General features: G+C 40.0%; 1 protein-coding gene and 1 long non-coding RNA gene across 9 annotated transcripts in view; one reads left to right on the plus strand and one right to left on the minus strand.

The window, feature by feature from the left end:
• dscam (DS cell adhesion molecule) overlaps positions 1-24,402 on the minus strand; it is a 445,521-nt gene that overhangs the window by 169,883 nt on the left and 251,236 nt on the right. For all 8 annotated transcript variants that reach the window (XR_010004224.1, XM_008107492.2, XM_008107491.2 and 5 more), the window contains 5 exons: positions 18,951-19,247; positions 17,656-17,931; positions 12,299-12,577; positions 6,878-6,997; positions 3,622-3,795 (listed from right to left, as the gene is read on the minus strand). Coding sequence is in view for 7 of the 8 variants with exons in the window: in XM_008107492.2 (XP_008105699.1) it covers positions 3,622-3,795; positions 6,878-6,997; positions 12,299-12,577; positions 17,656-17,931; positions 18,951-19,247 (1,146 nt within the window). In the remaining variant the exon portion in view is untranslated. The remainder of the gene's footprint in view (positions 1-3,621; positions 3,796-6,877; positions 6,998-12,298; positions 12,578-17,655; positions 17,932-18,950; positions 19,248-24,402) is intronic.
• LOC134297469 (uncharacterized) lies at positions 16,373-19,066 on the plus strand. The gene is made up of 3 exons (XR_010004225.1): positions 16,373-16,457; positions 17,665-17,812; positions 18,932-19,066. It is a non-coding gene; the product is annotated as an uncharacterized LOC134297469 (long non-coding RNA).

The following is a 24,402-nucleotide window of genomic DNA, read 5'->3' on the forward strand; positions in this document are numbered from 1 at the left end:
TGGACTTAACGTCAAGGGAAACCTTTATCTTTACCGTTAGTCTTTCATTGACACAAGTAAAAAAATAAAAGTGATTTTAAAATGCTACAACAAATAGATTTCTGAAACTACACGATAAATCAAAATGCTTTCATGTATAAAATGGAGAGGGCAACCCTCCAGTCAAATTTGGTGAAGTGTCTTCTGCTTCTTTCATAATAATATTTCTCAAGAACATAAACCTTTTTAAGATGGTAACAATTGCACAACAGATGTTGCTGGTTGTTGCTGAGCTAGGAAATGTTGGTGTTTATATGCATTTTTTTCAAAGTAGTAGATTTCTGGACTCTTGTGACCTAAATTATTTTGCTTAATCCATATTAGTTTCTCAGTTCCTTTGTCATCGTAAAGTTTGCCCTGAAAGCCTCTAATTATTAAGGCAATTTGGGGGTGGGAGCTTCCAAGTAAGTTGGAAAATATCTGTCAGTCATTCTGCATGCATGAGAACGATATTTCTCTCTAACCTTGTCACCCAGAAATGCTGCCTGTAGCACAATGCCTCTCCCGTCTCATTCTGAGAACAAGGAGAGGCAGTTAGAGAGTGACCTTGCAGGGCCCGGCAATCACATTGCGTATATGGGATCAATTAATGGCTAGCAGGGTGAGTCAGGCTGAGAAGGAGCTTGGGGCTTGAATCTAGTAGTACAGCTGTCCCTCAGGACTGGAGCAGAAAAGCCGATAGATGAGGGCAGGGAACAAAGCAAGGGAAATGGTGGAGGAAAGGGTAAAGCAACAAAGAAAAGAACAAAGGCACATATTTTAAAGAATGTCACATAGGTGCTTATTTTATCGTCATTCCTGATTATTCACCAACCTTGTAATTTTAAATATTGAACTTCAGACTGAATTGAAGGCATGTTAGGCTAAAGAGACCCTGCCACGCAAATACTGTCATCTATAATTGCTTTGCAAACACAAAATTGAAAGTGGGTACATTTGTAAAGGGAGAAGAGAGGATACATGTATATGTTGTCTTGGAACCAGAGAAGCTTTCGTTTGATTCAAACAATAACTGGCTCTCCAGAGAGGCTCCTGCTTTTATTTGATAAAGGATGCTCTTTTATTACACATGAAAGCAGTGTGCAGCTCAGAGCTAAGGAAAAACCGAGTTGTTGTTGTTTTAAACTCTGATTGTCAAATTACATTGCATTGCTACAAGTCTATAACTGGTCTGGTAATAATAGATTTTGGAAAACTGGCATCATTTTATTTTAAGAAATCAGAATTTCCTCATATTTTTGCTTGCACACACTGCATTTGCTTAGTTCAAGTTTAATCATGGTGGTTGAATGGGAGCCATGCTGGTATTAAGAACATCTTATACTATACAATTATAAAGTTATGTGTTATAGACCAAGCTTATTTTGAGGCCTGGGAAAATACCTGTGGAGCACAGACTATCACCTATAGAGTATATCATATTGGATATCAGATGTAATACAGAAAGCTACGCATATTAGACTGTCTAATGTTTGTGTGTTACTGATAACAAAGAGATAGGCTAATACTTGACCTTGTGCTTATTTAAATATGAATGAAGAGATTGTGAATGAAGCGAACTGAGGGTACAGTTGTAATGTATTTAAAAACACAAACAAAGTTTAAAACTTGGCATTATACTAAATGTCCTTTGACTAGTAGCTGGCCACTTGGAGTGCCTCTGGTGTTGCTATAAGAAGGTCCTCCGTTGCGCATGTGGCAGGGCTCAGACTGCATTGTAATAAGTGGTCTGTGGTTTGCTTTTCTCCACACTCGCATGTCGTGGACTCCACTTTGTAGCCCCATTTCTTAAGATTGGTTCTGCATCTCATGGTACCAGAGTGCAGTCTGTTTAGCACCTTCCAAGTCACCAAGTTTTCTGTGTGCCCAGGGGGAATTTCTCATTTAGTATCAGTCATGACTTGAGATTCTGGGTTTTAGCCTGCCACCTTTGGACTCTTGCTTGCTGAGGTGTTTCTGCGAGTATCTCTGTAAATCTTAGGAAACTATTTCTTGATTTAAGGCATTGGCGTGCTGGTTGATATTCGAACAGGGGATTGACTGGAGATGTCACTGCCTTGGTCCTTTCATTATTGGCTGCTACTTCCTGGTGGATGCCAGGTGGTGCAATACTGGCTAAACAGTATAATTTCTTCAGTGCTGTGGAGGATAGACATCCTGTGATAATGCGACATGTCTCATTAAGGTACAAGTTGTTCCATGGATTGCTTGTGGGACTCCATCTCCACATCACAAGACTTGAAAGACAGGCTAAAATTGGTCCACTCATCTCCCTGCATTGAGAAACACTTAGAAACTGGTATTTTCCCATGGAATGGGAAATGGCAGATTTGCCTTATTGATAATTTCCTGTTTTGAAAGTTTTTCCACAATTGCACATTTTCAAAAAAAAAATCTGTGACGTGGGCACTCCACAGACAATGAAATGGGAGGGGGCAACAGCCGCCCATGTGATGAGGAATAAAACGCATGGTTTAACTAGAAATTGGCAGAGGTGCAATTTCTTGTATGATGGGGTGAGTAAATTATCTGCCTTCTCTCAAGACAGAGTGCCACAAAATACAAGAAGACACTACCTCTGTGCCCCCCCCCCACCTAGTTGGATAAGGTCCATAGTCACTTAAAAGAGTTCAGTACTAATCCACCAGTAACAGACTAGAGAACAGCATCTGGTGAGAAATTTTAAGAATCATGTGGAGATTGGCTGGCTAGCTATTAGTATCATTTTGTTCTACTCTTTCAAAGGTGAAAAACATAATTTGTAAAATTTTTTGCATTATTTGCAACATTTTTATTTGATAAAACTCAAAATATTAATAGATGGGCCTTTACTACGCATGGAGCCCCTTGATCTAAAACTCCTGACCAAAAATCATTGTTTAAACGTTCAATTTTTTTGATATGCAACTTTAGCCATATCAAAATCACTTTAGTAGTTGGAGTCCTAACTGTTTCTTGCTAACAGAATACACGAAGAGCTACTGTGAATATTCATGTTTGTTGCAGATACTTCTGTAAAGCACTTTTCAATTCAAATTATAACCTTGATATTGTACAGGCCAACCATGTTCTCTTCATTTAGAATAAGTTCCACAAGTCTGGCTACTCTAGTTAATGCACAATTAAGAATAGATGTTGCTGATTTAAAGTCATAGTTACTGCACTGTCTAATATATTATCCTATCTTTTCCAATCACCAAGCAGAAGTAGAAAAATACAAATTTTTTTAAAAACAAATTAACAACCTTATAGAAGCACCATAATGCACTAATTTCACCCTAGATTCAATCTGAATTAAGCAGATATCTGCAATTTAAAGGTCTCACATTGTACTCTTGAGTTTTCTAAATATATAAACTGACATTGCAAAAAAAGTTTACAGACAATGTTAACCACTCCTCTCATTGGTCTCTTAAATCTATCTCATGTAAATTGCATCCAGTAGCATGATTGTGCTGATGGGAAAAGAATGTATAACTAGTGCATCCCAATGTGAATGCAAACTATCATTTCAGTACATGAGATGACAGATATGCCTTTGCAATTTAATAGTTATTACTTGGATCAGGAAGAAATTCTTACTTTTAACAGTGAGGTACATGGACTTGCTGACGTCAGCCCCCACATCATTGCTGACCTTGCAGAGGTAGTATCCACTATCTTCCTCCAGCACGTGCTTGATCAACAAGGATCCATTTGTGAGAAGCTGGATGCGGCCATTCAAGGCAATTGGCTGGAACTGGGGGACCCCAGCACCTATTGGGAAAACAAGTGATGAATCAGAAGATAAGAAGGGTGAAAGAAAACAACTGCGGATAATTTATTTTTACTATGGATAAAATGTGATCTATAACCTTCACACCTCAAAAACATAAATTATGCAAGGTAGCAAAAATAATTCTTTTAACTGTTTTAACAACTTTGTGGTGCAGTCGGAGGGCACATCCACACAGCTCACAAAATGTGTGAGCTCCCACACTTTTACCGGAGGCATCCAAACAACACCTCAGGTAAAAGCGAATTCATTCAGCACAAAGCAGGAAAACCCAGGATAACTCCCCTCCCCTCCCTCAAACCCCTTAAAAAACCTAAAAGGAAAAATTACTTATCTGGCCATTACCCTGCTGCCGGCCCTCTCCTGGTGCACAGAAATGACTCACCAGAAGAAAATTCTTCCTCATCCCCCCTCTCCTGGAATGTCATTTCTATGTACAAGGAGAGGGCCGGCAGCAGGGTAATGGTGGCTGGGGAAGTAATTTTTACTTCAGGCTTTTCCTTTGGGGGGGGGGGTTGGTTTTTGGGTGCCCTGCCAGTTGTTTTATGGGAGAGTAGATATTTTTGGGCACTGAAAAAAATATTATTGCTAATAATATTGCAATATAGTTGTATAATATAATATAATGTATGTATATATACTTGTAAACCGCCCTGAGTCCCCTTCGGGGTGAGAAGTGCGGGACATAAATGTCGCAAATAAATAAATAAATAAAGGTCTGGCAAGATATCTGGACAACCCCCTCTGCCAGGAAAGCACAGGTCTTCACGGGTGGTGTGTGGACTTTAACCCACGCCCAATCAGGTTTCTTAAACCCAATTGGGTGTGGGTTAAAGGGTTGTGTGGAAGCAGCCTAAGGGACATAGGGAGAGACAAGTTAAAAATGTAGTACTTTGGTTAAAAGTTAAAATTATTTTAAAGTTTGTTTGGGTGTATGTTGTCTGTGAACATATGGTGACATCATGAATTTCATAGGATTTTTTTTGAAAGGAATACTCAGGTGGGGGAAGATTGAGAAGGAGAAGGAAAAGGGGAGAATTAAATAAAGCATCTGAGCAGAACTATTTTCAAGTAGTACCTGGAATCCCAGAAGAAGGCCATAAAATTGAAATAATTTTAATAAAATGATTGAAAGCAGGTATCTGTATGAATAAAGCATCAAATGCTTCAACTACTGCCTTCCTCAGTGATGTCAGATGAAATGAGAAATATCTGAAATGTGTAATGCTTTATTCATACAAATACCTGTTTTCAATCATTTATTACATCTCTTTCAATTTATGGCATCCTTCTGGGATCCAGGTTCTGCTTGGAAACAGTGCTATTCTGTTGCTTTATTTTAGTAATACACAGTGAGTGTAAGAAATTACAACCTTCTCCAAGCCTCCTCTAGTAATTTCTTAATCTATGTTTCTGTTTGCTTACTGTTTTGTATGTATGTTCTGGTATGCAGTTTCTTTTGCTCTATGTTTAATGAGAAGTTGTGGGAGGGGCTGCAGACCACATGATCTGATCTGAGACAGCTCAGACCTCAGACTCCATTTTAGATTCTTCTTAGACTTTGGACTGTCAAGAGCAAACACTTGCTGGTGCTTTAAGAAAGATGCCCTGTGTCTATCTCAAACGTATCTGAAATTGAACTGATAAGCTATGTACCTGTATTATGCTGAACACATGAAGGTTGTGAGTAAACCAAATATGTTATTTTACCAAAGCCTACTTCATTTTTGTCTTTTTTTTCTATCCTCCTATCTATTTTCTATATATTGTTCTCCCACTTTTTTATGTATACCTAAAATCATGAATAAAATATTTTAAAAATGTCACTTCATTTTTGTCTTTTGAGTACATGATATAAAGCCAGTTGTTTGATGGGAGAGTAGATATTTTTGGGCACTGAAAAAAACTTCTGAAACTCTGCTGTTTTTATGCACTGGCATATTCTCTGTTTTTCTAACAGATCACAGAAAATAGTATAACAACTGAAGACATAGCCTTGCATATTACATTTGGTTAAATACCATATGAGAAGATTCTACTCAAATGGGTTTTTGGCTCTTCTCTGAAAGATCAAACTTTTCCAAAAGGTTATGATCTCCAAATGTTTGTGAATGCCATATTCCAAAGCATATAGACACATGGATTCCATAGGGGATGTAAAAATACATATTTTTCTTATCTAATCATCCATAACATTGGGGTTGGGTGCCATCAGTACACTGATGATGTCCAACTTTATTACTCCTTTACAACTGATGCCAAGGAGGCTGTGGTAGTACTGAATCATTGTCCGGAAGCAGTAAAGGACTGGATGTGAACATACATACTGAGGTTTAAATCAGACTCAGATCTTGGTTGCTCTTGGACCCAGTGCTGCTTCTGGAAAGCCAGGTTGCTGTGGTGGCCAAGAATGTCCTTGCTTAGCTCCAACTGCTGAGCCAACAGTGGGCTTTCTTGAAGGAGACAGATTTGGCCACAATGGATCATGTGTTGGTTACCTTCCAATTAGAGTACTGTCATGCACTTTATGTGGGGACACTCTTGAAAAGTGTTTGGAAGTTTGCAGCTAGTGCAAAAGGCAAAAGCCCTGGGGTCAGCTTTGTATTTTAGACACCATATAACACGAGTCTTGAAAGAACAGCACTGACTTCTAGTTTGCTGCCGAGCTTGATTAAAGGTGTGGGTGTTGACTTACAAGGCTGTAAACAACTTGGGGCCAGGATATCTGATAGAACCTATGCGTCTGCCAGAATGGGAGCTCTTCGGAGGAGGCCCAATTGTATGTCCCAAATACACAACAGGTTAGGTTGACAGGTACTCATAATAGAGCTTTCTCTGTACCAGAGCCTTAACTGTGGAACTCCCTACCCAAGAAAATTGGACTGGTCCCTCTACATTTAAGCTTCTAGTAGTCCAACAAAACAGTGCTATTTTACAAAGCATTCAGTGTTTAAAATGGTTGTTTAGCTGTTTTAAAACTGGATTTCAGAATTGTTTTTAGACTGTTTTTAGGAGTGTTTCAGAGAAGATTATTACTAATAATCTGTAAGGTAGGAAAAATACCTTTGGAGTACTTCCAGACTATTGTCGGGACAGGATAGCCTTCTGCAGAGCAGTTGAGGATCACAGCTTTCCCATAAATTCCATCTTGATCACTTGGCTGAACCACAAATCTGGGGGGAACTAAAGGTAAACAACAAAAAAGAAAGGAATAGAAATCAGAATTAGTTTGCAGAGTTAGGAAGAATTATAAGAATTACAGTTTCAGTTTTCTTCAAATGAAATGGACAGAAATTTTGCAGGAGCTTTGAGGACAGCCAGAGTGATGCTTTTATAGAAATAATGTTAGCTGGACTGGCCCACAACTGAAAGCCCTTCCCAATAATCAGCTCACAGAGTAGCCCTTGAGCAGTCATGGTACACATCACCTTTACAGTCTTGCACAATTCATGTGGGGCTAAAATAGAATAATTCAAACATGATGTTGCTCCAAGTTTCTTTAGGGAAGCAGTCTGCAATGATCTTTAACCAAAACTCTTATTTTATAATTGGCAGCAGAGGCAAACACATTTGAGAGGTATGCATAAACAAACCACTGGTAAGAACTTCCAAACTAGATGGGACAGACCACTGTCCAAGATAGGACAACATCAAAAATGCCTTGAAATCTATTGTGAAATGGAACAAAAATCATCAATAGATGCCCATTCAAGGTCCCACTGAGTCACAAATCTCAATGGATGACTCATTCCTCTCTTAGTCAGACCTACCTCACAATTGCTGTAAGAATAAAATGGATAGGAGAACCATGTATGCCACTGTGAAAGGATTTGCTGCACCAAGGCAAGATATCCTATAGCAACCCAACAATTACTTCTAAGAAACCCCCATTAAACATTGAAAAACATAAGGAAAGTTCCCAGCATGTGAATATTAAACATTTTTAAAATAAAAGGACAGGCCCTCTTTATATGGCAACCAATGCTGGCCTTACCACTCATCACTTTCCATATGTGTACCTACCACCTACAACTGTGATACCAAAATGTTTTTTTTCAACATGCACTTTTTAGGAACTTCTGGATTAAGTGAAAGTGGGGAATCAAGCATTTCTCAGTAGATTATACTTTAAAATAACCTATAGTGAGTACTGAGTCAATTGTTTAGCAGAATTAAAATAGCATGTCAAAATTTTAGTTGGTTGAATTCATAGGGTCCTTGTAGATCAATATGATGACTAAGTGTTTTACACTTTAAGATTAAGCCAAGTAGTCCCAAGATAGAGTGACATGGAATTCCTGAGAACTTCATTTTAAATTTTAAAAAGCTCTGCTCATCTGAACATTCATAAATAATATGATGTCTAAAGTGACAACAAGAGCCGCCAAGAAAAGTTAACTTAAATGCCCAGGGTCACCTTTATTCTCTACATAATTTATAGAGAACTAGGACTCTTTGCTGACTAATAACTCTGATATGGTTCACAAAACCTTTGCACATGCATTTTCCCTCATTAATTTTAATGAAAAGCACAAATTCATAACTTGAGTGTGCTTGCTGATTTACTGTCTTCATCAAAATTAATGGGACAAATTTTGGAAGAATTCTAGAAAGGGAAACCCCTCCTGGTACAGCAGAATTGCTGTAGACTTGTAAAAAAATACATCAGCAGATCAAAGTTAAGGTAAAAGTAAAGGTTCTCCCCTGACATTAAGTCTAGTCGTGTCTGACTCTTGGAGGTGGTGTTTATTTCCGACTCTGGGGGTTGATGCTCATCTCCTTTTCTAAGCCGAAGAGCCAGCATTGTCTGTAGACACCTCCAAGGTCATGTGGCTGGCATGACTGCATGGAGCACTGTTACTTTCCCACTGGAGCGGTACCTATTGATCTACTCACATTTGCATGTTTTCAAACTGCTAGGTTGGCAAAAGCTGTGGCTAACAGCAGGAGCTCACCCTGCTTCCTGGATTCAAACCACTGACCTTTTGGTCAGCAAGTTTAATCCGCTGCACCACCAGGGGCTCGACCATAGATCAACATTGCTTTCTTAAAAAGTCAGCATTAGTGTTCTTGTAGTGTTCATCCTTTGGTATGGAATAATGATCAGTGTTCTTTAGTCAGACATTATAATGATTAAAATGCAAACGTAATGATTGAATCTTGACCATTACCCTTTCCCCTTTTCTCCTTACTTTGTATTTAGATACTATATGTCAAACTGATGAAGGAAATGTAATCCCTCAAAGTACCAATGGATCTGTTATTGAATGGAATAATTCAGTCCTACACTTCACCCATTTTTAAAATTTTGTCATTATAAGTTTAGTTGTTTTAGGAAGTCTTTTGAAAGTCTCTGAAAAAGAATTTTATCTTTGAAGATAGAGACCTAATAGTACATATATTGTTTATCTTGGTGCAATGGTAACCTTAAATAGTGTGCACATTTTTGAAAATTATGCTTTAGTACTGCCAAGAAAATAATCACAAGAAGTTGCCTATTCAACACTAGACAAGACTTTGCCTGTTCAACACCACCAAGACCATATATCTTTTTTCTTTTACATTTTAGTTCTAAACTATATGATGCTGTTTTCCATGCTTGGCCAAAATCATTTGGTTTTGCGCAACGAAGACGTGACTCTCTCCAATTCCATATACAGAAGAGGACCACCCTGACAACTTAATGTTTCATTAATACTTTTGACAGAACTGCAGCCCCTGTCATGCCTGAAGGCAATAAGGTAACTTAGAAATCTGTGTTTTCTCCTCCCAGACCTTGTAACTTATTCCTACCATCTACTCTGAGGCCCCCGGAGATAGGAACTATGCCTAATGGTAGGGTTGGTTTTATTCTTCACAAGCATGACTGCAGTGTACATATCCTCAATATTTCTATAAGACATTCTTCTCTTCAGGAAAGGCATCAGCTTCCCTGAAACAGAAATGGCCTAAGAACTGCTACAGAGTTTTGGATACTTCTTTCTGGTTGTATATAAATGCAAAGCAACTGTAAATCTTAGGTCCTCAAAGAACTAAATGTATGTGTCTTCAAGTTGCCTGTTGACTTGTGGCATCCCCATGGATTGCATAGGGTTTTCTTAAGTCAAGAGCTGCACACCCACAATATTCCCTCTGCACATTGATGAATACACATTGCACAAGTATGCATTCTATATTACTGTTCAAAGACATCTGTTTGAGGAAATGATACAATTTGTAGGAGAAAAGAAATCCCTATTAAATGTTGTGGACTATTATAAAGTCCTGTGGCAATACGTCCCTTGGATCTCAATCAGGATACTTTGTGGGAAACAAGATCAGTTACAATCTCTTCTGGTGGCACTAAAATGCAACAGAAGACATACCAACATCTCTTCATCTGTTATGCTGCGATACTGGCTCAGAGAATAAGTCAACTGGGTATGTTTGCTGAATCACTAGTTAAAGACTATTGGCTCTTCTTCATCATATATTTTCATACAACTCCAGCTGACGCAGCCTGCCTTTTACTGTGCAATTACATGAATTCACATAAGTAATCCCTCCAGAACCTATTTCCAGAGAAATGTATACAGTATTGCATATTTTCCTGTGGTAGTGATTTCCTTTCTACTATGGCTCTTGGTTATCACTGGTGCCCAGAATTCACACAAGTGATGTGTGCACTTCAATACATATGCTTAGTGAACTTCAGTCATAAGAACCCAGCAGGAGATGTATCGCAGTGAAGACAGTAAAGTAACTTAGAGATTGCCTTTGCTTTTTGGTAGAGTGGAACATCTCATGCAGAAAATTATTGGGAGTATTGAAGGGATGGTGCCAGCAACCACCTTTGGTTAAAGATGCCTTTGCGTGGGCAGTGGTGACCAACCTCCCCTCACCAGGAATCCACAAGGAAAGACAGATACAATAGGTTTGGGATAACCAAAGGCCACAACTTGTTTATTGGTTACAATGAGAAACAGGGTTGGCAGCCACGCATGGGTCCTGGATCAAGAATCGGACAGCCCAATGCTGACCAATGCCACTTCACAACAGTAGGGGTCCCTGGCAGTGAGCCAACTGGTTCCGGCCTGGGACACTGGTACTGTCATACTTCTACACCCCCCCCCCCCCTCACTGATAAAGGGGGAGGAACACAAACCGGATCCAGGGTCCATGACACATGCCCCCAAGTTGTGATGAAAGCAAATGCTGAGCAATCGAACAATAAATGCATACAATGATATAATTTCAGGGCGGGAGGAATGGGACAGCAGAGAGGCGCCCAGCGCCCACTGCTGGTCTGCCCATGCTTTGCCTGTGCTGGCAGAACAAAGCAGGGCCCACGTGCAGCTGATCCGGGCGCAGGCTGGAGCAAACCCAATTGGCTGCCCAGCCAAGCACACCCAAAAGCACAGGGCGCAGGAGCTCCTTGGAAGAACCCCAAAAAGAGGATGGTGGGGGAGGTGTGCCAGCCACCACAACCTCCCTGCCTGGTCAGCCAGGCAGGGCATTTGTGCCTAATATCAGCTAAGTGGGTCTCTGCTGTACTGAAGTGAGATAATGCCTTCCCATCCCGATGGTGAGTGGGCTTAATCCTTGTGCCAACAGGACTGATGACTTGAAGGTTGGGTTGCTGACCTAAAGGTTGCCAGTTCAAATCCAGCCCAGGGACAGCACACATGAGCTCCCTCTATCAGCTCCAGCTCCATGTGGAGACATGAGAGAAGCCTCCCACAAGGATGGTAAACATCCTTGCAGACTGCCAGTTTTCTCAGACCAGAAGTGACTTGCAGTTTCTCAAGTCGCTCCTGACATGAAGGAAAAAAAACAATGGGGAATTAAGGTTCAAACATGAATCTGCTAGCATTTTAAACTGGAATGGGTGGGATGCCATATCTTGATGCTATGTGGCAAAATTGGGCCAGTTCTAGAGCACATGCCTTTAGGAGTAGCGAATAAAGATTAAATAGATATTTGACACTGACACAGGCTTAGTGAACCCAAATTGACTCATATGCTGCCTGCTGAAGAATACCACCTCAGCATCAAATAGTAACAGACACAAGCTCAGCATTGAACAACTGATTATATTTCCCAAATGCAAGGCAAGGCAGAAACATTCTCCTGTTAGCAAAGCTGTAAAGCTTGCTCGCCTATTAGCATAATTTTTCTATTCATCTAAATTAAAAATTGACAGACTCAGGACTAAAGCACCATGGAAAATGATCTAACCACAAATGCCTTGAAGCCAAAGAATAGTCCTTAAAAATATTTTACATATATTACATCCTGTAGCTTCAAGTTGTACAGGAAAATGTTTCTTGATTATTGATTAGGCCAGCCTTGTGATTTTTTAAAATATGAAAATGCTTTATGTACTTTGATAAGAAATGAGGAATTAACACACATCCCAAGTGGTTTGTATCTCCTCCCAAACAGTTGTCATTTCAAAATACTGTTGACTTCTGTCTAATTGCCTGATTAATCATATTCACTTACCTCTCACAATTAATTGGCTTTGGTGCTCTACTGCTGCTGCATCATTTCGAGCTATACAGGTATAATTCCCATTGTGCATGAGGGAAAGATTAGAAATCCTTAAGGAGCTGGTGAAATCAATGTTGTCAATGGTCACTCCAAGACTGGCTGGGATTGGCCTGCCATCCTTCTGCCAGGTGATTGTGATTGGCAAGTCCCCTGAGACCACAACGCATGGAATGAAAACTCTCTGTCCAATGGAGAACCTCGGAAATTCAAAAGGCTGGATAAAAGGGGGCACTGGAATTAAAAATACAGGTGGGGAGAAAACACTTTTAGGCAAATAGTTGTGGAGACACTCAGAATTTTGAATATTATCAGAAGCAAGGATTTTATCAATTTAGACAGGTGAAATAGGTTGAGAAAAATGTATTGATTGTATATCCTTTCTCTTACTTTCAAGTAACTTAGGGCATTAAGGGCAACATATTAAAGTCACCTGAAGAAGGCTTTAATTCATTTGATTTTCCTTGAATGAAGTAAGAATGAAAAAGTTCAGATCTAACAACGTGCTTAAGTTGTTAACACAATTCAATAGCAGTGCAATCCTAATCAGTTGCCATGGTCCAGAGCTAGCTGAGCACAAACTAGCCCAGCATAATATAAACCCCTTCCAGTCCATAAATGTTTGAAATTACTAACAACTATTCTCTTCCTGTCTTAAATGTGAGTTCTTGGACTGGAGTTGGTTGATCTCGCATAATTTCTCTCTCTCTGGCTCTTATACCTGACAATCTTCACCAACAAAGCAGTTCTGTTGACAGACTACTCTGTTGGTAAACCTCTGAGAATAGTTAGCAGAATAATGGTTCTGTTAGGAGAGATTTATACCTAATAGTAAACCCATTCATCTGTTGCATGACTCTTCTAACAGAAATGTTTCTATATCAGAATGTAAAGCTTTCAAAATTATCCTGGTCTCATGATATCCAGGGCAGGATGACAAAGCCTAAAGGTGTCTCATGTATTATGACTGGACCTATTCTCAGATGGCCCCATAGATGATATAGAATGTAACCTGATATGTTCTCAGACATAGAACAACTTCTGAGGTAGAGCAATTAGTGGTTTGTCAAAGCATATTATAAGTTCATTGTTGCGGGGAAAACTGGTTATACATTATGTCCCACATAAATGTGTGTTTGCAAAAATAGTTGTGGGACACTTTAGAGATGGTGTGTTGAAATGTATAAACCCGGTCACAATCTACAAAATGTGATTGGAATTCTCTGATGTCCAGTTCTGAAAACATTTTTACCTATATTGGAAGAAAGATAAAAATAAAGTAAATAAAGAAAACAATTTGGCCCAAGTCATTCTGCTATCTGTAGCAGATTAGCAACTGGCGCTCTCATACACATCTAAGGGTCCACCTACGTATATCAGTGGTTCTCAATCTGTGGTCTCCAGGTGTTTTTGGCCCATAACTCCCAAAAACCCCAAGAAAGGGTTTGCCTCCCTCCTTTCCCCTGGTTGCACAGATGGAGGGTTTACTGAAGCTCTCTAAAACTCTGTGGTCAGCTGCCACAATGATCGGGATGACACAACCCCTACTATATCATTCTGTTTTTCCCTGTGCTGCGGAGTGCAGGCAAAAGGGGATGGTGGTGCCTAGACATGTGAACAGTGGTCCGGTTCAAATTAGAATCAGCCCATCTGCCCACGCTACCTCAAGAGTGTGGGCCTGTTTTGGAGTTTTGCCAAAACTTTGGAGCATTCCTTAATTCCTAACACAGGTTAAAACATGGTTAACTGTTTTTACACTGCGCAACAGACAGTCTCTGAATGTCATCTGGATGTCCAGAAGTGACTTCTGGTTGAAACCAGAAAAAAGGATCATTTCAGTGACTGCTCTTAGACTCTAGAACTCCCACCCTATAGAGACCAAGATGGCCTTGTCCCTCCTTGCCTTTTGTAGGTAGTTGAAAAGATGTTTCTGCCATCAAGGATTTATAGACTGAGGAGGAGTGGAGTTTTGCAGATGGTATGATTGACGTTGTGGGGTGGTGTCATAGACAGCTCTGATAGCAAGGGTGAGGAGGATGAGCTGTTGGAAGGACCAGCTTTCGAGTTGGAGTACAGCAGTACCCAGCAGCTTATTCAACTGAGCTTGGAAAAAAAGATTCTCAGGACAAAAGATTCCCAAGAATTTTCAAAAGCTATTTATTGCTGACAGTAACATCAGTATTTGGAATTGTAGGCTTTGACTGTGGTGATCTTGGAGTGATCTATCTCTTTGACTTTGGCTTTTGGCTTGACCTTGGACTTTGTTATCTGTGGAAATCGGCTTTTGGATCTCAGAACAGACTACCAGCTCACCTTGTGTTATTCCCTTCCATTTCTGTCTCTTCGGTTTGAACTTGGACTGCTTGATGTTTTCACTAACCCCCGGTTTGGAAGCTGGGTCTTGGCTTCATGACAGGTGGGTGTGGAGTTTTAATTCATTTTAATATTTTAATGTTTAATGGTTTTAATCACACCAGTGGTTTTATTGGTTTTTTATTTTTATATTTTAATTTAATGTATTGTTGTTGTTTTGTTTAATTATTACTGCCTTGAGTCTCTATATCAGGAGACAAGTGTGATAGAAATAAACTATATTATACTAGCTGTGCCCGGCCACGCTTTGCTGTGGCTTTTTGAATTTGTTTGTTGGTCAGGCGGATTAGCAGTGAATAGCCTTGCAGCCGCAAAACCTGACTGTTTTATTTCTAATGTAATCCTAGTTTGGTGAGCTGGAATACAATGAATAGTCTCGGTGTGGCAGGTAGGCATGCTGTTATTAGTCACCTTGATTAGCATGCAATGGCCTTGCAGCTTCAAAGCTTGGCTGCTTCCTCCAAGCTTTTGTTTAGAGGTGTTAGCTGGCCATGATTGGTGCCCCTCCCTTCCTTTCCAGGGAAGGACCAGCAGAAGACAGGGCTCAGTGGAAGGCCCCTTCCCTATGCTGGTATAATCAATAGCAATGATATTCAGTAATAATATGAAGGATGTGGGCGGACTACAATTCCCAAAAAATGTTGGGTCAATCCCCCTAAAACTCCCCCAATATTCACAGTTAGCCATGTTGGGTCTGTGTGCCAAGTTTGGTCTAGATCCAAAACTTGCTGGGTTCAGTGTTTTCTGAATACAGGTGAACTTCAATTCCCAGACCCCTAAACCGTGCCAGTATTCACAGTTGGGCATGTTGGGTCTGTGTGCCAAGTTTGGTCCAGATCTGACATTGGCTACCTTCAGTGCTCTGTGGATACGGGTGAACTAAAACTCCCGGATAGCAAATTTAACCACCTCCAAACCCTGCTGCTATATGAAGTTGTCCATGTTGCATCTGTGTGGCAAGTTTGGTCCAGATCTGTCTTTGGTGGGGTTCAGAGGGCTGACCTGGCTGCCTCCTCCCTTGTGGAATCCTTTGTTTGAAGGTGTTAGCTGGCCCTGATTGAAGCCCCCCCTTCCTGTCCAGGGAGTTGAAGAGGGACCAGGATAAGACAGGGCTCAGTGGAAGGCCCGTCCACTAGGCTGCTGTAAGCAATAGTAATTATATTCATTAATAATGTGAAGGATGTGGGTGGACTACAATTCCCAAAAATGTTGGGTCAATCCCCCTAAAACTCCCCCAATATTCACAGTTGGCCATGTTGGGTCTGTGCTCCAAGTTATAGGTGAACTGTAACTCCCAGTGTTAATGGTCAATGACTACCTAAGACCACCATTATTCCCAGTTGGCCATGTTAAATTTGTGTGGTAAGTTTGGTTCAAATGGGCTCAGTGTTCTCTAAATACAGGTGAACTATAACTTCTGGATGTCAAGGTCAATCACCCCCAAACCCGACCAGTATGCAAATTTGGCCATGTTGGGTCTTTGTTGCAAGTGAGTTCCAAGTCCACTATTGGTGCGGTTCAGAGTGCTCTTTGACTGCAGGTGAACTATAAATCCCAGTCCCTGAAACTCCTATAAATCATGGTGAATTCTCCCCAGATTAAATCTGTTAGTTAGGAGGAGGGACGTGCGAGGAAGGACGTAAGAGAGGGGTGTGTCAAAGGCACACCGCCATGATGACTGCCTAAATGCCTCAGCTGGTTTAAAGTCATGCTGCCATTACATGGAGTTTCAGAGACGAAGGTAGGAGAAGAGAGGAGGAAGGAGGGAGGGTGGAAGAGAGGTGTGTGTTATAGCCACGCTGCCATGATGACTGCCTAAATGCCTCAGGTGGTTAAAAGTCACGCCGCCATTACACGGAGTTTCTGAGAAGGAGGTAGGAGGAGAGAGGAGGGAGAATGGTGTGAGGACGGAAGAGAGAGGTTTGAAGAAGCTCCGCCGCCATTACTTGCCAGTCCGTGCCATTACCGCCTAAACGTCTCAGTGTGTTTGAACCCAGGCCCCCATTACTGTAGAAATGCATCTTTTGGATCCACAGACAGCCCCGGAAGGGCTGTGCGGCAGTTTCTGGAAGTATTTGTAGTACGACTCCCAGAATCCGATTCCAGTCCCATTAGGGATTGTGGGAGTTGTTGTCCGCCCTACCTCCCTATGTCCTTTTAGTCATGTTCCTGATAGAAATGTTTTTAAAGCTTGAAAATATTGTCCTCCTCCCTTGCGTCACGCAATCTGGCTTTCCTGACGGCTGGGATGGTCGCGCACAGCTCCCTTGCATGCAAATCTGTTTTACAAGAGTAGGGGCTGCTTGAAGTATGCGCACATGGAGTTTTCCTGTTTTTTGGTATTTTGAGGGACTTCCAGTTTGATTTTTTTTTTTCGTTTTGCTGTCTAAACACAGCGGGAGGACCATGTCTTTTGTTGCCAAGTTTTGTGGTTTTGGGGTGTGTAGTTTCGCTGTTTTGATTAAAGTAGAAATGGTCAGAACATTGTGTGTGTGTGTGTGTGTGTGTGTGTGTGTATGTGTGTGTGTGTGTGTGTGTGTGTGTGTGTGTGTGTGTGTATATATATATATATATATATATATATATAAATAAAAAAATAAAAAATTACAGGGCCAGAGTAGATCAGCTGCTAGTCAAGATGTACTGTATTGAAAAGCCACACCTATTATTATGGTATACGAGATAGAAAATCCTCAAAGTATTTCTCCTTGAAAAAACAATAAATACAATTGAAATAGCTAATAGATTCTTGCTCTTTCATGAAATCCAAAATCTGATTCCCAAAGAAGCTGTCACACTCTACCTAATGGTGGGACTGGTCCTGATTATACACAACCTGTCATCTTTGCTTTCCTCTCACATTTTGACAATTTTTGTTCATTATCATGAACTGGAATAGAATTCGCACTAAATTCTACTGATTTTCATTTATGCTTTACCTTTTACAGTCACATGCACACTCTGGCTGGTGGAAAGCTGTGGCTGAACCAGAACATTGCACGTGTATTCACCCTCATCCACCTCTTTCTGCACATCTGAGAGCTTTAATGTCCCATTGTTTTCAAAAGCTACTTGGCGATGGTTAAAAGGAAGCAGGTTAGAATTCTTGTACCACTTGATTGAGTAGTATGGATAACCAATGACACGGCAGTGAATGAAGGTGTCACGTCCTGCTATTGCTGTGATATTTTTCATTGGTCGAATGCTGGCTGGACCTGTAAAAGTATAAGGAAACTCTTGAAAATAATTCAATATGAGTGTATTCAGAGGTGAAATTTTTAAAATAAATATGCAATTCTTAGAGATTCTGAAATCACAGTCTCTGATAGTTTTTTTAAAAAAAACAACTTCAAAGAGCCACTAACAGGGTCTTCCTAATCGTTTTGCTCTTTTTAGTTTCTCTACCCTTACAACAGGCACACTAATTAACTGTTCTGTTATGTGCTTGCATCATTGGAACACTCATGTGATAAAATCTGTGCTGAATTACAAATTACAGGCTGGTGAAGATTTAATTAATGCCAGATATTGGGGGGGGGGGGGAGCTGGAATGAACCAACAGTCTAGTATTTAATGAGATCACTGAAAAAGTGAATGTTTGTTTTGATATATCTCACAGACTTACATTATGGTATGTAAAACTGAAATTATAAACTGCAATATTTTTGCATGGCTAGTTGCTACAACTGTAGGTTCTCCAAAAAACAAAGAAAAGGGCATGTAAGGAAAAGGAAAGGGAAAAAAGTTATATACAGGCAGGAAAGGGAAGAATTAATTACAGGTTGAGTATCTCTTATGCGAAATGCTTAGGAACAGAAGTATTTTGTATTTATTTAATTTTTATTTTTGAATCCTGCCTTTGCATAATGTACATAATAAGATATCTTGTCAAAGGTGCCTAGGACTAAAATTGAAATTCAGTTTTGTGAACAATTTGAAATTTTAGAATTCTAGATAAGGGATCCTCAACCTGTATTGAGATCATGGAGTAATAGAGGTGTTGTGCTATAGAATAAAACCTACAATGCAACCCTATGACAATTTATTGGAAGTAAATGCCATTAACACTAATCATCCTCAGGAAGGGCTACTTAGGATTACAATTTATTTCATGAGACTGCATTTTTAAAAAAATGCTATGTTAGAGTTTCATGGCAAGGTTCAAAGCATGCAGCAATCTTCTTTACAACAAGGTTTTTGTTTGTTTGTTTTGAGGAGCTGATTTGACAAGCACCTCTTACGTTTATTCGAGCCTGGTAGAGGACGACTCCAGCAGAATTGTTGGCAGTGCAGCGATAGACCCCTCCATCTCGGACCTGAGTGCTGGAGATATTCAGGTAACTGACCACGTTGCCTTCGGAAGTGATGATCTGGCTGATCCGATGGTTGCCATCTTTGATTATGGGATCTTCATCCAATGTCCATGTGATTGTTGGAAGAGGAGTTCCCTTCACATTGCACATCAAAGAAACACCCTCTCCTGGACTTACAACTTTCTCACTGAAGGCTGAAATTATTTTAGGAGTTCCATCTGCAGAAGAAAGGGAATTTAAGTAGGAGTGCAGGTCAAGGCAATGCATCGGATATGCCTATCTATCTTATCTTCCTGTTTCGCTATTATATTATCCCAGTATAAGACCCCAAAATTTTTTGGAAGAGAGGAAATTTAGCTATCTTTTCTCACCTCATTTACATTCTACAAGATAGGATCTCAAAGTATCTTACAAAATGATATTTTTGCTCCATAAATCAAGAGAAGAACAAACCCAATTAATGACATTTAAAAGGGCAATTCAATTGTATGAACCATAGGTTTATTAAAATCTTTGTGCCTGGGTGTGTGTAGAGGAGAAACCAACAACAGAAAAGACAGCCAGAACAGACATGACTTAAATTTATTTCAAGAAACAAAATAAGAAAAGTTAAGGAGTCAATTTTGGAAATATGTAACTCCAGTCATTATTGTTAGCGAGTGTGTATAGCGGAACCAGCAGCGTCCAGTTAACACCATGTGCAAAAGACTCAGACCAGGCAGAGGAATTGAAAGAACAAAGGAAACTTTACTTGTTGAGTTGAAGTCAAAATAAACAGTTCAGCAACCGTACAATGTCCTTGTAGTTGCATAGGATCAACAACTAATCAATCAGCATTCAATATACCCAGCATAGCATATTTAAACCTGCTACTTGACCGTAGCTAGAGAGCCTGTCTTTTCTGTGCTCTCCCTACAAGCTCAGATTTCCAACTGACAAACCAAGCCACCTGCCAGCAAACTGATACATTGTTTGAGGCGTGCTTGCCTCTGCAGAAGCTCAGCTCTCTTTTTGCAGAGAAAGCAAACAACTTTGCAAGGATTTCTTTACACACACACACACATAGCAATTTGGCGCAATAATTATCTCTTTAAGACAGTGCTTCAAAAGTGTTTGGGATGAATATAAGACCAGAGGTTGTGAAATCGCGCATATATATATATATATATATATATATATATATATATATATTACGGTCGATGACCAGCAACATGTTTCACATATTGCTCATACTCTGAATAACAGATTCGCACTCTGATGAAAAATGTGCCAGAGAAACAATGCCTACTTTAAAAAATAAAATCAAACAGTTGATGTGTGTGTGTGTGTCTATATATGTAGACACACACACACATATAATTTTGGAGAAAAAATGCAAAAACCAAAAGGAAAAAGGGGGAAATCAAGTCTCACAATTCAATATGAAAATGAACCCAGAATGCCTGGAGGATTTTAAGAAATACAGTAAAGACTGACAGATTTTTCACTGTCCTATATGGGACACACTATTGGTATACTAGAGCACCCCACCCGCCATACACACACACAAAGGGGTGGGGGATAAAACCAAATCAAAATCCCATCTTCCCAATATATCAATCCAAGTCTTCAGGGAATCAACACATTCTAATTTGACTACAGTCCTACTGCAGAAGAACAGCAATGACATATATCAGGGGTCCTCAAACTTTTTAAACAGGGGGCCAGTTCACGATCCTTCGGACCGTAGGAGGGCCGGACTATAGTTGGCCACCGAGCAATAATTAATAATAGTATTAATAATAACAACAACAATAATAATAAAAAAGAGGGTTGGAAGAGACCCTTTGGGTCATTGAGTCCAACTCCCTTCTGTCTTTATGCACGGAAAGCACAAGCAAAGCACCCCTGACAGATGGCCACCCAGCCTCAATGTTAATAATAATAATAATAATAATAATAATAATAATAATAATAATAATAAAGAGGGTTGGAAGAGACCCCTTGGGTCATTTAGCCCAACCCCCTTCTGCCCTTGTGCTGTGGGGGCCGGATAAATGGCTTCGATGGGCCGCATCCGGCCCCCGGGCCTTAGTTTGGGGACCCCTGACATATATCAAGAGCTGGAAGTGCTCTCTGAATACATAAGCATATTGTGGCGGCTGAGACCTATAACTATCTAATGGACCTTAAGAATTGCTTTTGTTTTCTCTCTTGCTCTGTTGCAAAGTGGAGACACTGATCTTGCTCCATTAAAGTGGCGTTCCCATTGAAAATACCCCACATTATCAACAGAATCGTGGTGGGGCTGTGGGGCGGGGGAAGCAAAGTGTCCCATCTACTCTGCACCATGATTAAAGGATCATTTGAATATTTTCTGCACAATGGAACATGTAAATAATATAGCAGAGGCATATGGTTGTCTATATCAATTCATTCATTTTCTTTCTTTCTCAGTAGCACTTGACTGTAATTTTGGCCTTCCCACGCATCAGACAGGAATATAAAAGTAATTTGCGCTGAGCAAAATTTTTAAATGAATGTATCCAACTTATGACCATCAGGACAGTTTGTGAAAATGGCTGCATATCTTCCAGTTTTCTGAAACTGGGAGGAAACCGAGAAGATCAGGTTTTTTAAATTTCTTTTTCAAATAACATACACATCAATGCATACTAATAAAGATGCATATACTTTAAAATGCACACAAACATGCTTTAGGCAATGGGGAAAATGCTTTAAAGGAATACATGAAGAAAAATACATACTAAATACATGCATTAAGAAAAATGTGTACTGAATCAGGCATTAATGTTCAAGTGGGAGGATGTGTAGCATTGTAACAAGACAACATAAGAATCCTAGTACAATGCTGAGAAATGCAGCAAAAAAGGAAGTGACAAGATTATCAATCCTTATCTCCACATCTGAGAGAAAATAACTCCCATCAACCTCCAGTTAGCCACCCTGGTGCAGAGGATAATATGAAAGACTATCCTAATTTTATTTTAATACTCAAAACAGTGATATAGCAAAAAAAAAATGCAGACCCCAGATTATTCTGCCTCCTCTGCAACCACTTCCAACCACCTCCCTGTGTTTTCGCCTGTCATCTCTCCAAATTAAAAGAGCTTCAGGCTTTTTATCCTGAATGGAAGCTGACACACAACCAATATATCAGGAAATGTGCTCAGTCTCCATCTCTGTTTCTTAATTTAGTTGGGTTTTTCAAAATCAAGTGACAGGCTTTTTGGAGATAAAAGCAGACATTCTTTTCCCAGTGAGACCCACACATGTTTGAAATCTGTCCTGCTGTCACTCTCTGATAACCTGCACACTTTCAACATTATAGATTATCAATATGCTCTTTAGGCTTTCTTAGTCACAGGATATGGTTGCCGAGGTAACTAGGTCAAAGCCAGCACTCATTTTTATTATTTTTTCCACTCTATCCCATGGCCACTCCAAAAATAGTGGCAAGTTCAGGCTCGCACTCTACCTTCGTTAGCCTTAGAAAATTGCTTTATTACTATGTGGAACAAGGTGTCAGCTACTCATTATGACTACTAGAACTTCAACAGACATCTGATTCATTCATAAAAGTGACAACTGGGAAGAAATGTAGACAGACTGCCTTTGAACTTCCTTATTTTTATATTGGTAGATGTTTTTTCAAAGAGGTACTCTGCTGTTGCTTCATCACTAACAAAATTGAAGACACTGAAATCTTTCTGATGGGCCATTAATGGCTAATTCTTATGATTTAAGAGAATATGTAGGGTCTAATATATTCTAAAGGCACCAGATTCCATCTGATCTTGGAAGCTAAGCAGTATTTGCCCTTAATAGTACTTGGATGGGAGACTACCAATGAACATTAGGTGCTGTTGGCTATATTTCATAGGAAAGAACTGGCAAAACCTAGGGCCTAAGAAGACCCTATGAAATGCATGGGGATCACCATATTTAGGACCATTGTATAAGATGTGTGCATGTGCATGTGTGTCAAATCACCTGTTGACTTAGGACAACCCAATGAATTTGTTAAATATTTTTCTTTGGCAAGGATTCAGGTTCTTCCATGTTTTTCCTAAATATACATGGATGTCATCTGCATTTTGACATATCAGCATTTATTCTGTGTGGCTATAAAACAAAGTCTAGAGTCTTATAGAATACTATTACTGTATTTTCTGGTGTATAAGACTACTTTTTAACCCAGGAAAATCTTCTCAAAAGCCAGGTGTTGTCTTATATGCCGGGCGTCATCTTATAGGGCAGGTGCTGAAGCTTCCAAGCTGGACTGGAGAATCTGCGGTCACCGCATATGGTGGGGGGGGGGAGCTAAAAAATGGCCTCATCCCCACCATATGCAGCAACCATATGAAAACAGCAAGGGCGGCGCTGTACAAGTACAGTAGAAGAAAATTCACTCACCAGGATTTGTGGAAAGAAGTGACTTAATGCGATCCCGATGACGAGGTGAGGGGGAGCCTCACCAAGAACATGTAAGTGAAGGGCAGAGCAAGCTGCAGGGGTCCAGGATGCCCAGGGTATGGAAAAAAGGGATACAGTGGTGATGTGCCCAGAAAAACATGCCTCTTTCACCCATCTGGCCTGCCCTTGTATCCTAGTACAATATCTCCTTCTCTGCCACTCAGATCTCGCTCCTGAGGGCTGCAGTGAAGCGGTGCATGTGCGCATGTGAAAGATCTGAGAGGCAGACAAGGAGTACAGTAATAGGATACAAGGGTAGGCCAGACGGGTGAAAGAGGAGTGTTTGTGCTACTGCTCTGATAGTCTTTTTATTTGGTGTGCGCTGGAAGAGGGGTAGTCTTATACTGTGAGTATATCCCAAACTCCATATTTTAACTGGAAAAGTTAAGGGTGGTCTTATATGCCCAGTCATCTTATACACCAGAAAATATGGTACTGAAATTCCAAGTGTCCTTTTCTCAGATAAAGACCTATATAAGCAGCAATCATATGATCAAAAACAACCATGTATCTGCTGGCTACAGGTTTGTAATTGGTGATTCTGATCAGTCGTATTTCATTTTCACCCTCCTCCCTTTCCAGTGACCCTCAATAGTGTTGTGTGATTTCCTGGTTTAGGCTGTGGGCACACAGAGATTAAGATTCTGCTTCTTTGTCTAAACTGCTGTCCTCCCTAAACCTCCAGAATACAAAATGTGTCACAAAAATAAAGGGATTAATATGCCAATTCTGCATATTTCTAGATTGAAAACAGAACAGAAAACATGACATCATTTAAACATAGTTTAATTAATGGTGAATATATAATTTCACTTTGGAATAGGGAAGGGAAAAATATTTGAGAATATTTGAAAACTGTTGAAAAACATGTCTTTTTAAGTGTCAAGAAAGCCTGAC

This window comes from Anolis carolinensis, chromosome 3 (genome assembly GCF_035594765.1).
Source record: "Anolis carolinensis isolate JA03-04 chromosome 3, rAnoCar3.1.pri, whole genome shotgun sequence".
Classification (NCBI taxonomy): Eukaryota; Metazoa; Chordata; class Lepidosauria; order Squamata; family Dactyloidae; genus Anolis; species Anolis carolinensis.